The sequence below is a fragment of the Echinops telfairi genome, unplaced genomic scaffold (genome assembly GCF_000313985.2).
Source record: "Echinops telfairi isolate 266 unplaced genomic scaffold, ASM31398v2 ScPeMD7_443;HRSCAF=831, whole genome shotgun sequence".
NCBI classification, from domain to species: Eukaryota; Metazoa; Chordata; class Mammalia; order Afrosoricida; family Tenrecidae; genus Echinops; species Echinops telfairi.
In genome coordinates, this window is record NW_022104341.1 from 25,019,290 (window position 1) to 25,033,664 (window position 14,375).

Sequence of the window (14,375 nt, forward strand, 5' to 3'; positions counted from 1 at the left end):
GAAACACTGTAGAGGGTCACTATGAACCAGTCTACGTATGGCAGTGGGTATTGGGTGTACTGCTCCCATTAAAACGTATAGGCTCGGAAACACTGCAGAGGGTCACTATGAACCAGTCTACGTGATAGCAGTGGGTTGGTTGCGTTTGGGTGATATTCACTATGCTTATTTTTCCTGTTTTCGCTTTTAAATGTGATTTCTTAATGCATCAAGTCACATGCCATAGTTTGGGAAAAACATTGCTTGAAGATCTAATTTTGGTTTAGTGTTTTATTTTGAGTTATACATATGAACATAACTAAAGAAATAGAAAACATTTATGGAAAACCTGAAGGGATGACATTTTGTAGGAAAACTGACAATTTCCTTGCAGTGGGAGAGTATTTTGATTCTATATAAAGAACTTAGTAACACCCAGAGCCACAAATTGGTGTGTGCTGCTTGAAACAGTTCAATTTATCTGGAGAGATGAAATGGAACTAATTTTTAAAAGGCCAAGCCATTGCCATTAAGTTGATTCTGACTCATGACGACCTGACACGTGTCACAGTAGACCGGGACTCCGTCTAGTTTCCAATGACCGTCTTGTTTTGCTGTTTACTAGGTCAACAGCATTTCTTCCTAGGCGCCTCTGGACAGACTCACAGCCTCTGGACAGACTCACAGCTACCTTTGGCGCGCCTCGTCTAGCTCTACGGAGGGACTCTCCCAGTACAGAGAACGTGGGCACACTGGGGTAGACGGTTGTAGTAACTTCCATAAAAGGCTCTTCTACTTCTAATGTCTTCAGTCCATGAAATCTGCCCAGATTTTTTGGTTGTTGAATTTATTTGGTTCACTAGAATTTTTTTTAAATCAGATGTTTTGCCCAATTTTTTGTTTTAAGAGAATTTGGTCAGTGGACTCATATGGTATGTGTAAGACTTGTATGACTCCAAATCGAATGATGACTAAGTTGTCTTGATACTTAGCTGCATTGACGTTACCTGTGTATGGTGCGAATGAAGAGAGTAGAGAAGAAAACAGTGGCAGTTAATGTTTAGTCTACGTTGTAAGAGATTTAAAAATCATTAAGCCATCTTATGCAAAAACCAAACTCATTGTCATGAGGGGATCAGTGGTCCTGAGTCGATAAGTAGATCTGTCCGCGCAGGGTTTCCAAGCGTACATCTTTATAGGAACAGACTGCCTGCTCCTTCTCCCTCGGAGCAGCTACTGAGTTCCAACCAATGATGGCCAGGATAGCTGCAGAGCACTGAACCACCAGCGCTCCTTTTTGATATCAAACCATCGGAATTTCTCATGTCAGTGTAACATTCGACTGTTCTTTGGTCCTTCCTGACATTTTGCAGAATCTAAGAGTAAAGAAACGGTTTCAAAGAAAGACTACTCTGAAATTATTTTAGCTTCCTGAGTTGATGGATTCACCAGGAAAGCTTTAGTAAGCAAATGAACCAAACTTCCAAGGGGAAAATTTGTAGAAGTCTCAATGATTGGAGCCCAAAAAACGCTCCTGATAGAATTGCTGAACTCTAATCCATGGTATTGCTTCAACTCTTAGTAAGTTTAAAATAATACTGACATGATTCTGCCTGTAAGGACTATGAGATAATTTTATCTCCTGGCTTACATTTGATCATAAACACACTTTCCTTAAAGATGCAGAGCTTGCCGTTTGAGTTCAAAGGGGTTATTATGGGTAACCAGGAGGAAAATGAGACTTGCTACTCATGTAAAAAATCATAGTCTCAGAACCCCCCCGGCCAGTGCTGCTCTGTCCTACCGGATTGCTATGAATCAGAATGGACAGGATGACCGGCGTTTGATTATGATTATTTACAGTCCAGCTTTGTGGATTGTAAATCCTGACATAGATGACCACGTGTCTCTTAAATTGATAAATCAGTTGTCCCTTGTAATTTTCTGTACTGAGATAAAAGCAGTGAAATGCCTCAGTTTTCATCAAATGCAATCATAGTCTGCATAGTGAGGCCCAGATAGTTGTGGCTGTTAGGAACGTGCCTTTCATAATGCAGGGGCTTGCTTCTAGTTACTTAGTTCTTTTTGACTGATTGCCCACAGAATGCAAAGCACCATGCCCCCCCCTTTTTTTTTCTTTTTAGCACCATGCCCTTTTAAAGCAATGATTTCAACGTACGTAGTCCCTGTTGGCTTAGTGGGTTATCCATTGGGCTGCTAACAGTAAGGTCAGGAGTTCAAAACCACCAGCCCGCTCAGCGGGAGAAAGAAAAGACTCCCTACTCCTATAGAAAATTGCAGTCGCAGCTACCCACAGGGGCCGCTCCACTCTGTCCTACAGGGCTGCTTTTAAGTCGGAATCAACTTGATGGCAGTGAGTTTGGTTTGGGTTTAGATTTAAACCGATAGTGTTGGCCCATTGGTAGCCAGCGATCAATTTCGTGACCCTTGGGGCAGCAGCGTATTTTTTCTTAGTAAGTAGAATAGAAACCATCAGAGTGGCTGATGTGTACGAGGGCTCTGCAAAAAGTTCATGGGCAATTGGAATGAAAGGATACTGGAATTTTCCCAGGAACTTTTTTAAGGTCCCTAATAATGAATGGAAATAACATTTTGTGAAGGTTTTGTCTCATTTTATATGAATTATGTGTGCCTGTGTGCGTATAGGTGCATTTTGTGGATGTGAATCTGTCTTTGGACTACTGTTAAATGAGTTTCCAATATACTGCTAAGAGATGTAAAGTTTGAAAAGCACTCTTAATTTACAACTTACTATAATGTTGGTGGGAAAAAACACACCTGTTTATTTAGATAAGAACCCATTAAAGACAGCTTTAAGGTGTACCTGAGTGTTGGGAGTGACCAATGGACTGACATCATTATGCAAGTCGATTGCTGCCAGTCCTGTCTCTGCTTGTGGGACTCAGACCTCACGCGCACTTGGGGTTCTTGTTAGAATGCAAGTTCCTGCTGCCCTGAGTGAGGGAGTTGGCAGGTGTAGGATGAGGTTTACAAGTTTGAATTTTTAATAAACTCCACAGGATGTAGGAACTCCTCTGGCTTTAATTATTGAATCATTTGAGGAGTTTAGCGTAGTGGTTAACGTAAGTGCTAGTCTAACTTCCTTGGCTTGACTCAAGTTCCTCCATTTATACACTCTCTACCATTAGAGCAGTGGTTCTCAGCCTTCCTAATGCCTCGGTCCTTTAATACAGTTCCTCATGTTGTGGTGACCCCGACCATAACATTATTTTCATTGCTACTTCATAACCGTAATTTTGCTGCTATTATGAATCATAATGTAAATATCTGATACGCAGGATATATTTTCATGGTTACAAATTGAACATAATTAAACATAATTAAAGCATAGTGATTAATCACAAAACAATATGCTATTACATATTGTGAAATATTTGTGTGTTTTCCGATGATCTTAGGCAACCCCTGTGAAAGGGTGGTACGACCCCCCCAAAGGGGTCACGACCCATAGGTTGAGAACCGCTGCCTTAGAGGAAAAGTTATTTAACCTTCCTGTGCCTTACTCTCCCCATGAATGAATTAGTATTCGCCTTATCCGTGGATTAGTGAAAAGACCCTGTGCTTTATTTTTACAGAACAAAAGCCCTGTTCTCGACAAATGTTTTGTCCCTTTATGAATGCTTTTGTGTCTCAAATGTTTATGTACTTGAAATTTTCATTCTACAGAAACACTTTCAAAATAATTCAGATAGTATTTTAGTTAAGAGCGAAGAATAAGATAAAAAGGCAATCTTGACTTTATATTGAAAGAAACAAAAACCTTGTCGCATTAAAATGTTGCCTTGTATGGGATTTTCTATTTTCGATTCTCTTTCCTACTCAGCAAATTAGCACATTGTATTGTAGAGAAAAGTGTAAAAAATGTGCCAGCTTCAAAATGCATTCTTTCTGCAGCTTCGAGATTGTATCCAGAAGACCTTGAATGAGTGGAGTTCCCAAATCAGCCCAGACCTGGTCAGGGTAAGTGACGTGGGAGTGCAGAAGCTGCATAGGTGGAAAGTAGGAGCTGGAGTTAACTCCCAATTCCATCCACTGCCTCAGCCTGCTGCTATTGGGTCCGCGTCGAACTCACGGTAACCCCATAGCGCAGAGTACAACTACTAAGGTTTTCAAGACTGCAAATCATTGTAGAACAGACAGCCTCACCTTTCTCCTGCAGTAACTGGTCGGCTTGACCTGCTGAGTCCGTGCTGGGCAGCCCAGTACTCAGCCTCTGGGCCACTGGGCCCCTTTCTGTTTTGATCAGGAAGTCAAGTAGGCAATGGCCTAAGAGTGTCTGTGGCTGATGTGGAGGAGATGGCTGCCGTTGAACTTGACACAATTCTGGGGTTCTCCCTGCTTACTTCCAGCCCACGTCCCTCACCCCAAGTGCTTCCTTCGCTCCCGTTCCTGTGTGGTTGGTAAACTGCTCTGCTAGAAAATCGCCCCCTTACATAGGCACTAGAAATAATATTTTCAATGTCAGTTTCTGGTAAAACAATAGAGAACTGTGTTTCTTCAAATATTACTCTAGGGCTACCACACAAAGCACCTATCTGTAAACCACTTTTTTAGACTCCATCTCAGCCAAGAGCCCATGGCAGATTACATAGACGGCTTTAAAGGTACAGAAGGAAGCATGCTGCCCACTGCTAATTCGTAATCACAGCCACTAGGCAGACTTTGGTTGATGGAGTCTACCAGTCTTCCCGTCTCTGAAATTACCATTTGCTCTCTGCCTGACTTGTAAACATGTATAAATGTGTGTAAAAGTCTAGGAAAGGTGTTTACTTTCTCTTAATGTTGCAAGCATAAAGTAGTAAGTTTCTGATTTATATATGCTACCATTTTATTATTGTGAACTATTCATGAAATGCATGGGATTGAATGGCCTTCACATATTTTTTATTGCACTCAGGAAAAATTGTCAGAAAATGTTTATAATTGATGTAGACATTTTTCACATCACTACCCAGAATGGATTATATTTATTTTATTGCTTTTCTAAATAAAATCTTCGATTGTAAGAGTGCGTCTCCTTCCGAATGCCTGAGTAAAGCAAAACACTTTTCCCAGAAAATGGGCACATGCATGACATTTTACTCTTATCCCAGGGCTTTCGATCTTTGTGACAGGACGCTCAATGTGGCCCTTAGGTGAAAACCCTGCTGTCTTAAAGGCTCCGTGCTTCCAAAGTGAAGGGGTTTGTTGATAATAGAAAATGGTACAGCTAATCAGAAACATTTAATTAGATATTTATCCCTAATATGTGTTTATTACAGGAGTTTCCAGATGTGCTGGAATGTACGGTGTCACATGCCATAGAAAAGATAAACCCGGATGAAAGAGAAGAAATGAAAGTTTCTGGTAAAGTCTAGCTTTTATGGTTTGTGTTGGTCCACAGTGGAAGGGTACCATGAGGTCTTGTCAGGCATGCGGCTATGCCTTTCCCTGCCTCAGGTAGTGAGTGACTCCCATCACCAATAAGTATAAACACTCCTTTTTTGAATTTAATATTGCTGTCTTAAGTAGGGTTTGTAGGAGAAGGTCAGGGGTAGATACTTCAGTGGAGTCAGACTAGAACTTTAACTAGCTGTCATTAACTTGTGTGGCAGACTTCCAAGTAATGAAAGGTTTAAAGCAAAGGAAATGGGAGAGATAAAGGGAAAGCTTGAGAGCAGTGTCCACCCAAAGCAAACATGAGCACTTGCTTCCTGGACACTGGTAGCCCGTGACTGAGGTCCCTGCGTGGCAGAAGTCTGGGCACCAGGTTGCACGGAGAGAAAACTAGAAAGCATGTTCTCCTGTTCTCCAAATGTATCAATTGACCGCTCCAAGCTAGAAACTGTGTTAGGCTCAGGAATACAGAAAGTAACAGATGGGCTGTTCTTGCCAGCAGCTTGCGGTAAGCACTGTGTAGTCATTTAAAGCTTGAGTTCTTGGCTCAGACTAACTAGATTGGGATTCCGGGTGTGCAAATTACTGGCTGATACATTCTTGGACTGAAAGGTATTTTGACCTCTCTGAGCTGCTTTCCTCATTTATATAATGGGCATACACCTTTTATATAGGAAATAAGTATTCCACAGGCGTCTTCGTAATCTCTCCCTGCTACTGAGTGGAGTCCAACTCAGAATGACTCTGTAGGGCAGCATAGAGCCCCCTGTAAGTTTCCCAGACTGCAGCTCTTCACAGGAATAGAAGGCCGCCTCTTTCTCCTGAGAAGCAACCTTATACACAACAGAATGAAATACGCCTGGTGCTGTGCCATGCTCACAGTTGTTGTTATATATAATACTATGTTGTAATGTATAATAATAGCTACCATATATTGAGGCTTGGCTTGTGCCAGGCACTGTACTTGGCACTTTATGGTTATGTTGCCTTGTATCATCCCCAAAACAGTATTGCAGAATTTGTACAGGTGACATTAAAGAAGTTAAAAGTAGCTACACAGCTAGAGAATAAGTGGTTGAACCAGGAGTGCAGGTTTGCCTGGCCCCTGGCCCCAAAACAAATCCTGTCTGTTGTTGATTGCAATTCATCATGGTTTAGATCTTCGATCTCTAGCATCTCTGAGTTCTGCTAGACCTTGAGATTTTTGACAGGCCTCAGAAAAGCTTTTGTCTCTCTGCACATCTAAACATACCTCGTCTTTCAGAGAGAGGGGCCGTTCAGATGGAACACATTCATGATCAGAGGAGCGGCGAGGCAAAGAGTTTTCACAGAGCATAATTATGGGAACTGAGGCTGGGCCCAAAGCTGTGGTGTGGTCGGCCGTGACAGATTGTGAATAGCAAAGCAGTGTGAGGAGAGCGGTGTTTAAGGAGAGTTGTGTGGGACTCAATTGTAAGAGACAAATTTAAGACACAAAAATGTTGTTGGATACCAGGCAGGTTACAGAAAAGTATTTCCTTACCCCATTTTCTTTTCTCATTTTCACTATTCTTGGTCTACTGCTTTTCTGTTGGTCTGTTGAATAGACTTTTGAACAGTTTGTTTACATAAAGTTTACATATATATTTTTTCAGTCACAAAGATAGACAAGTACAGGCAGTCCTAGTAATGAACAAGATCCACTCCAAAATGCCCTCAGGTCGAATTTGTGAGTTACCCCGAACAGGTGCACGCAGCTCTGATTTATCCTTACTTTGATGCGAGAAAAGGCTTGGGGAGTTTTCAATGATTTAAAAGTTGTAGGTGCAGCAAGTGAGAATGATTGTGATAAAGAATTTGTTGGGAGCGGGTTGGTTCATTTCACCAAACCAAAAACTCACTGCCATCAAGTTGATTCCAACTCATATAGGACAGGGTAGAACTGCTTCTGTGGGTTTCTAAGACTGTAACCTCATCTTTCTCCTTCCGAGCGGCTGGTGGTTTCAAAATTGCTAACCTTGTGGTTAGCAGCCCAACATGTAACCCACTACACCACCAGAGCTCCTAATAATTTTATAGTGAAGTCAAATTTACCTAAATTTAAAGAGCAAGTACTCGTTATATATACTTAACCGTAACCTGAACACTTATTGTTTTGAACTTCCATGGTAACCTAACAATGCCAGTGAATGGGATCCAGAATAGGTATAAACTGTATCAACAAAACTAGCAAATACAGATGTATTTTCATAATAGCATCCTATTGTTAGAAGAGCAATTCTTGGCTGGTGGTGGCCTGGGAAATTGGAGCAAATGTTCTATAAAGAAGGTCGGTAAATCAAATAGAGCCAGATTCACAAAAACAGATCCTACCTTTTGACTCTTAATCTCATTGCTGCTAAGTTATCTTTGGGAAGTGAGTCACAAAGTTGAACAAAAAGTTACCACAATAAATAACATGCGATAACAAAAAATAACAGCACTAACCTAAGTGTTCAATTAACAGAAAATCATTTAGAAAATTATATCTGCAAAAATTGCAGAATACTGCTCACCCATTAAAAGCGAGTATATAAAAGTGTAGTTTAAAAACAAGGAATACACAAAAGGTAAACAACTGCTTGGGTGATCTTTATAGTTGGCGCATTATTTGATGATTTTAAAGAACTAAGATAAGTAAATGCACAGATACGTATATTTTTAACTGATTGCATGATGCCTTCAGAGTGGCACTTGCCCTTGGCCTGTAGACTGAAGCCAAGCCTTGACGGTGGTGAGGCAGACAGCACTTCCCTGTCTCCGCATGAGCCGTCTCCGTAAGGAAGACTTCATTACATGAAGGAGAGTCCTAAAAGGAATGCGGGTACTTCTGGGATGAAGTGGAGCATCTGAGAATGATAGCATCAGCAAATTAAAGGCTGCAACACTGTACGTCAGACACATTGCTCACTATAAATCAACAAGTAAAGGACAAAAGCTAAAGTTATTTCATAAAGTTAAACCAAATAGAAGTAGAAAAGTACATACTAGGCTTCAGAGATTTTGTAAACTGAGAGAAAGGTGGAGTTATGCATTCTTATTTTTAAATTTTCTTCTCAATATAATTTTAATCAAAGCTTTGCGTACATTTTAATTTATTGGAAAAGGAATATGTTTGCTCTTTGATCTATTGACGTTTGCATCACAGATAATCTAAGCTCTTTGTGCACACATGAACTTCTAATGAGTAGATGGTTGATGTCTGCTTTTGAAAAACAGATGTTTGTCAACGACTAGCATATAACTAAAGAGTTGAAATGACTACATTTATGTCATAAAATAAAAATAATCTAACCCAGAACTGATGAGCTTATAGAGACAGCAAGTAGAATAAGGGTTTCGGGGGCGGGGGGCGGGAAGCTACAGTTGGGATGGGGGTAAAAGAGAGCTGATGTCAAGGAGTTTAAGAAGGAAGAGACTGTTTTGAAACTGATTATCGTACAATACTGCTTGATGTGATTGAACCATGGAATAATATGATACCTGTATGAGCTCTAATAAAATAAAATGATAAAACCGGGGGGAGGGGAATCTATGAAATTATGCAAGTAGGAAAGGATAAACAACCCCCCAAGACTAACAGGGGAGCATTTGTCCGGGAATAAAACTCAGAAGGCAGGAAGAAAAGAAGGACAAGTGGAAACTAAACCCAGGGAGGAGGTGGGAAGAGGGCCATTAGAACATTACTATCTATCAGCAGTGCTCCGGTTTCCTTAGGCATAAAGGTATAACCGTGAAAATCGTACTGTACAGCATTGGAAAAAGCTTAAAGTTACTGCCAGAAGTAACTGCCGCAAGTCAATCCTGACTCATGGAGACTGTGCCTGTGGTTTCCAGGACTAACTCTTTATGGGAGTAGAAAGCCTCATCTTCCCCCCTTGGAGCCTCTGGTGATTTTGAACTGCTAACCTTGAAATTAGCTGCCCAACTTGTAACTATTCCATGCCACCAGGTTCCTTTTGTTTAAAAAAAAGAGAGAGAGAGACAAATTAATTTCTTTATTTAAAAAAAAAGAAAAAGGCCACAAGGAAGAAGAAAATCTCAAATTCAGTCTTACGACTGTGACTCTGAAGACCATGATCTCTGTGTGTGATATAAACAAGTCTTCTGTGCTATATATGTTTTTCTCTTTAATATTTTAAATTTAAAATGTTTGTATATTTCAAGGACTCTTAGCTCATTCATATGCTGACCATTTAATTAAATAAAGAGAAACTATTTATTAGAACGAAAAGAAAAATAATTAATTCAGGATTATCTGTCATCTTAGTATTTTAGCTATGTTGATACTCATATTTGGTACTTAAGTGTGCTCTCAAATATAGAACCAATAATCAGTCTTGTTTTCTTTGTTATCCAGCCAAACTATTCATTGTAGGATCAAACTCTTCATCATCAACTAAAAATGCAATTGACATGGGTAAGCCAACATTTAACTTTTTATCTTAGTACCTTCCTACCCTACCCACTGCCATCGAGTTGATGCCAAGTCACTATCATGCTATAGAACAGAGTAGAACTGTCCCAGAGCGTTTCCCAGGCACGGATCTGCATGGAAGCAGACAGGTGGGCTTAAACCACCAACCTTCTGGTTAGCAGCCAAGTGCTTAACTTTAGCCACTGCACCACCAGGGAACCTCAGCTCCTAAGACGTGGACTTTAGATTAGTGCAGGTGAATGTGAAAGTTAGAACTTGCGTCTAAAGGAAAAAGAAAATGGGCAAAACTACAAAGACAATAAAAACACCAGACGCAAGGAGGGGAGGAGAGACAAATAAGTGAAACAGAGAAGTATTTTTAAGGCAGAGAAACTAATCTGCATGGTACTCAAATGGTGGACACGTGCCATGCGTTTCTCAAAACCAGTGTGACTGTGCAGCAGAGCATGAGCTGGCATGGGAATGGGTTGGTTCATTTCACCGGGTTGACTAGAGAAACAAGTCCAGTGACGCTCGTATGTATACGAAAGAACCGTATATCAAGAAGTGACTATATATCAAGAAAACACCCCAGCCCAGTCCACCTCAAGTCCCTATGTCCAATACTAGTCCAGAAGCCCCTCTTCAGACTCACGCAGCCACATGCAATGATGCAGAATGCAGGAGGATCACAGGCCAGTCAGGCAACGTGGTGTGGCAGTGGAAAGCATGGCAGGGCTCCAGCAGCTCTCAGGGTGGCCTGCAGGCAGGAAAGTCAAGGCAGAGAGGCAGCCCTACCTCCAGAGAGTCAAAAATCTTAGTTGCACCTCCAAGTGAGGTCATCAGGCTGCGATCTGATTGACAGGCTAAACTCGACCCCTACACTTTTACATACAAGTTGACATGGAATCATATAACCACAGCTCAAGGGAACCTTGGGCTTTCATTAATACTTCTCAATATTAGTCTGTCATTTGTAGCAAGTGTACCACATCAGTGAGAAGTGTTCATTGTAGGACAGCCATGTGTGAGGGAACCAGATGTATATGGGAAATCTGTACTTTGTGCACAATTTTCTGCCAACCTAAAACTCCAAGAAAAAACATTTTTATGAAATGAGCTGGGGGGAAATGAAAATGAGTTCATTCCAATTAGACCATTCATTCAGAGTTATAGCCTAATTTTTAAGTCTCCTATCAAATTAGATTTGAATGATGTAGGATCATACATATCTAATATACCAGAGGAGTGTAGGAAGTGTAATGTGAAACAGAAGAAGGAAACCCTCCCAGCGATCGACCGCGTCGGTTCTGACTTGGAGCAGCCCCATCAGACGGTAGAACTGCCCTGTGAGCGTGAGAGGACTCTAAGGGGAGAGGGCCCTTCTTCCCTGTAACACATAACTGCTCATTGCATTTCCGTGATGCAAGTCCCCAGACCATATTCTCAGCCTTTAATTTCAGTGCTCTAAGTGAAATGCCTGCCCCCAAAAGGAAGCGTTTTCTGGCTTTCTTCTTTTTTAGCAATTATATTACTGTGATATTATAGTTATTTAAAATGTTTCTTTCAAACATTCACACAGTGTTTATTAGGGGACTTTAAAATGTTCATGGGAAAGATGGAGTTCAAAGAGGAATTTTTCATGAACTTTTTGAAGCCCGCTAATATGGGGTGATTGATAATGATTTAAAACAAGTTCGTAAATTGTTTTTTAAAGATATGAAGAAATATACCTCTATAACTATAGATAAAGACCATACACTTCAGCTTTTCAGATTCTCAAGTTTATTCTTTGTGGTATTAGGTACAAAATCTTAGGTTAGAATGCTTCTGATCATCCATATGAGATACTAGTGAGCAAGGAGAACTGGAGGGAAAATTATGGAGCAAGCTGCCCTAAAATCACCGTGGGCCTTAGGAACAAACCCATTCCCTGACCCTGTGGGACAGCGTAGAGCTGCCTGCCCTCGGGGGTTTCCGAGGTTGTATATCTGTGCAGGCGCAGAAATCCTCATCCTTCTCCTGGGAAATGACTTGTGCCTTTGAACAGTTGACCTTGTGGTTAGTAGCCCAACATGTAACCTGCTGGGCCATCAAGGCTTTTTTAGGGACCTAAGAGGAAGCTTTTTCCCAGAAAGAAAAGTCTGCAATAGCTGTGAGTTCCCTAAGCAGAAGGCAGGTCATAGAATCCGTTTATCTGCCTCACTGAGCAGGTAGATGATTGGGTACTTAAAATTTTTTAAACAAGGCAAAGAGAGGTTCTAGATGAAAATTAAATCATGAAACTGAATTAAGTACTTTGTTGTATAGAAAACCAATGAGTGATTGGATAGCGTTCAGTGGGACGCTTTGGAGACGTTTGGAAGGATACTTGAAAGACCACAAAGTATCCCTTTGTCTTCATTATATGACACGTTTATCCCTTTTCTGTTTCCTTTCATGTCAGCCTGTTCAGTCTTGGGAGTTGCACACCTGGATTCTGTCATCATTGCTTCACCTCCTATTGAAGATGGTGTTCATCTCTCCCTGGAGCATTTGCAGCCTTACTGGGAGGAATTAGAAAACTTAGTTCAAAGCAAAAAGATTGTTGCTATAGGTACCTCTGATCTAGACAAAACACAGTTGGAGCAGCTATACCAGTGGGCACAGGTAAAGGGCAGCCAGATCCTGAGCTCTCTGGGAAAGGAGCTTGCCTCCACGGGCTCATTGTGTATACACTCACTGTGGGGGCATGGTCCAAATGGGGAGCTTTGGACACAGTACTTTATCTAAAGTACTAAGTGTGTTCTTGTTCTTTTTAAGAAAATATACCTAATTGAATTTGATATTAGTCTCATTTAAAATGAGTGATCAAACCATAGTTATATGAATGGACTTTTATTGTGGCCCTAATTCAAGAACAATTGGATCTTGTGGCATGGCCCTACCTGATACTTGCCCTCACGAGGTGATCACTGAAGATAGGGGTGCCATAGCAAATATCGGTGAAGAAATCAGAGTCCCTACCTATCATGAAGAATATGGTAACATCTAGAGACTTAACAGCTTGTCTCAAAACAAGCAGCTATCTAAGTGAGCGTTCTGCTAAGTCCACACAAAAGAAGCACACCTCTTCTGTGAGCCAAGGATTGTAAATATAAGGTCCAAACTGGGAGGAGGGAATAGTATCAATGCCAGGATTCTAAGTTCCCGGTTTGCGGAATGCATTGGATGCTAGTGCTGATAGTCCCAAATCCACAAGGGTCCATACTTGCATTGAGTCCTTGATGAGTCCCCAGTAAGAACATGAACATCGGTCCTAATACCAGACAAAGAGTGTTGTACAGTGGATTTTAGCAGCTGAACTTTAAGCTGCAATGTGACACCTTGACATTAGGTCTCCCTTTGGACCCATTGTGAATTTATTCCAAATTCTCGAGTTCTTAGATTGAGCTCTTTCTGAGTTTTATACGGTCATGGTTGCTGGGTCCTCATTTGTTGTTTGCTCTTGTTTGATGTTTCTCTGGATAGAGAAACCCGGATAGGGGATTTATGAGGAGAGTAGCTGGATTAATGATTGCCTGGGGCATGGAGCGGGAGAGTGGGGGCCCACAGTCAGTGTTCACTGACGCAGCAGTCAAGAGATCAAACAGTGCATTTAGGTTACGTCTGCTGCACAAAACCTCTGAAAGGTGTTGAAAAGCAAAGATGTTACTTTATGGACTAAGATGTGTCTGTCCCAAGCCATGGTATTTTCAGTCACTTCATATACAGGTGAAAGTTGGATATTGATTAAAGACCATCAAAGAAGAATATGCATTTGAATTATGTTACTGCAAAGACTATTGAAAGTATCGTGGGTTGCCAAAAGAACCAACACATCTGTCTTACAGCCAGAATGCTCTTCAGAAGCAAGCTTAGCAAGGCTTCATTTCACAGACTTCAGACGTGCAATCAGGAGAGACAAGTCTCTGGGAAAGGACATCATGCTTGGCCAAGCAGAGGGGCAGAGGGAGAAAACGCAGATAGGATGGATTGACCTTGCAGCCGAAGCGTAAGGATGCTGCCGGCCGAGCAGTGTTCGTCTCCTGTAGACACAGGTCGCGGAGTCAGAGCAGACTCGGTAGCACCTAAAAATGACAACCACAGACCCGATTCAACTACTGGATTTAACTACATAAATGAGCCAGATGAATAACCATGTTTTTAATGGTTTACATGTGCTGATCACATGTATGCAACCCTCTGTTTTCAAGATAGGCATTGCCTCTAGCTGGAGCCGTCACACTTAGAAACGAGTTTGTTTCCAGGCAAATGTATTAGATTGACAAATGGTTCCAGCAGAAGGCTTTTTTAACAGCATAGCACCGAATTGGCTTTCGCCCCATTCTTAGAACTCTTTTTCCTTTCTCTGCTACCACTGATGCGTTAGAAAAGCATACATCTTTCGACACAACCGCTGAAGACAAAGCAGGTGACTAAGCAAATGTGGTGAAGAAAGCTGATGGTGCCCGGCTATCAAAAGATATAGCGTCTGGGGTCTTAAAAGCTTGAAGGTAAACAA

At 41.3% G+C, this 14,375-nt stretch overlaps 1 protein-coding gene across 1 annotated transcript in view; it reads left to right on the top strand.

Moving 5' to 3' along the window:
• The window catches only part of GCLM (glutamate-cysteine ligase modifier subunit), an 81,228-nt gene that overhangs the window by 58,753 nt on the left and 8,100 nt on the right, over nucleotides 1-14,375 (top strand). Inside the window, exons 3-6 of the mRNA XM_013003792.2 lie at nucleotides 3,916-3,981; nucleotides 5,283-5,367; nucleotides 9,776-9,835; nucleotides 12,279-12,481. Of these exons, the coding sequence (XP_012859246.2) occupies nucleotides 3,916-3,981; nucleotides 5,283-5,367; nucleotides 9,776-9,835; nucleotides 12,279-12,481 (414 nt within the window). The remainder of the gene's footprint in view (nucleotides 1-3,915; nucleotides 3,982-5,282; nucleotides 5,368-9,775; nucleotides 9,836-12,278; nucleotides 12,482-14,375) is intronic.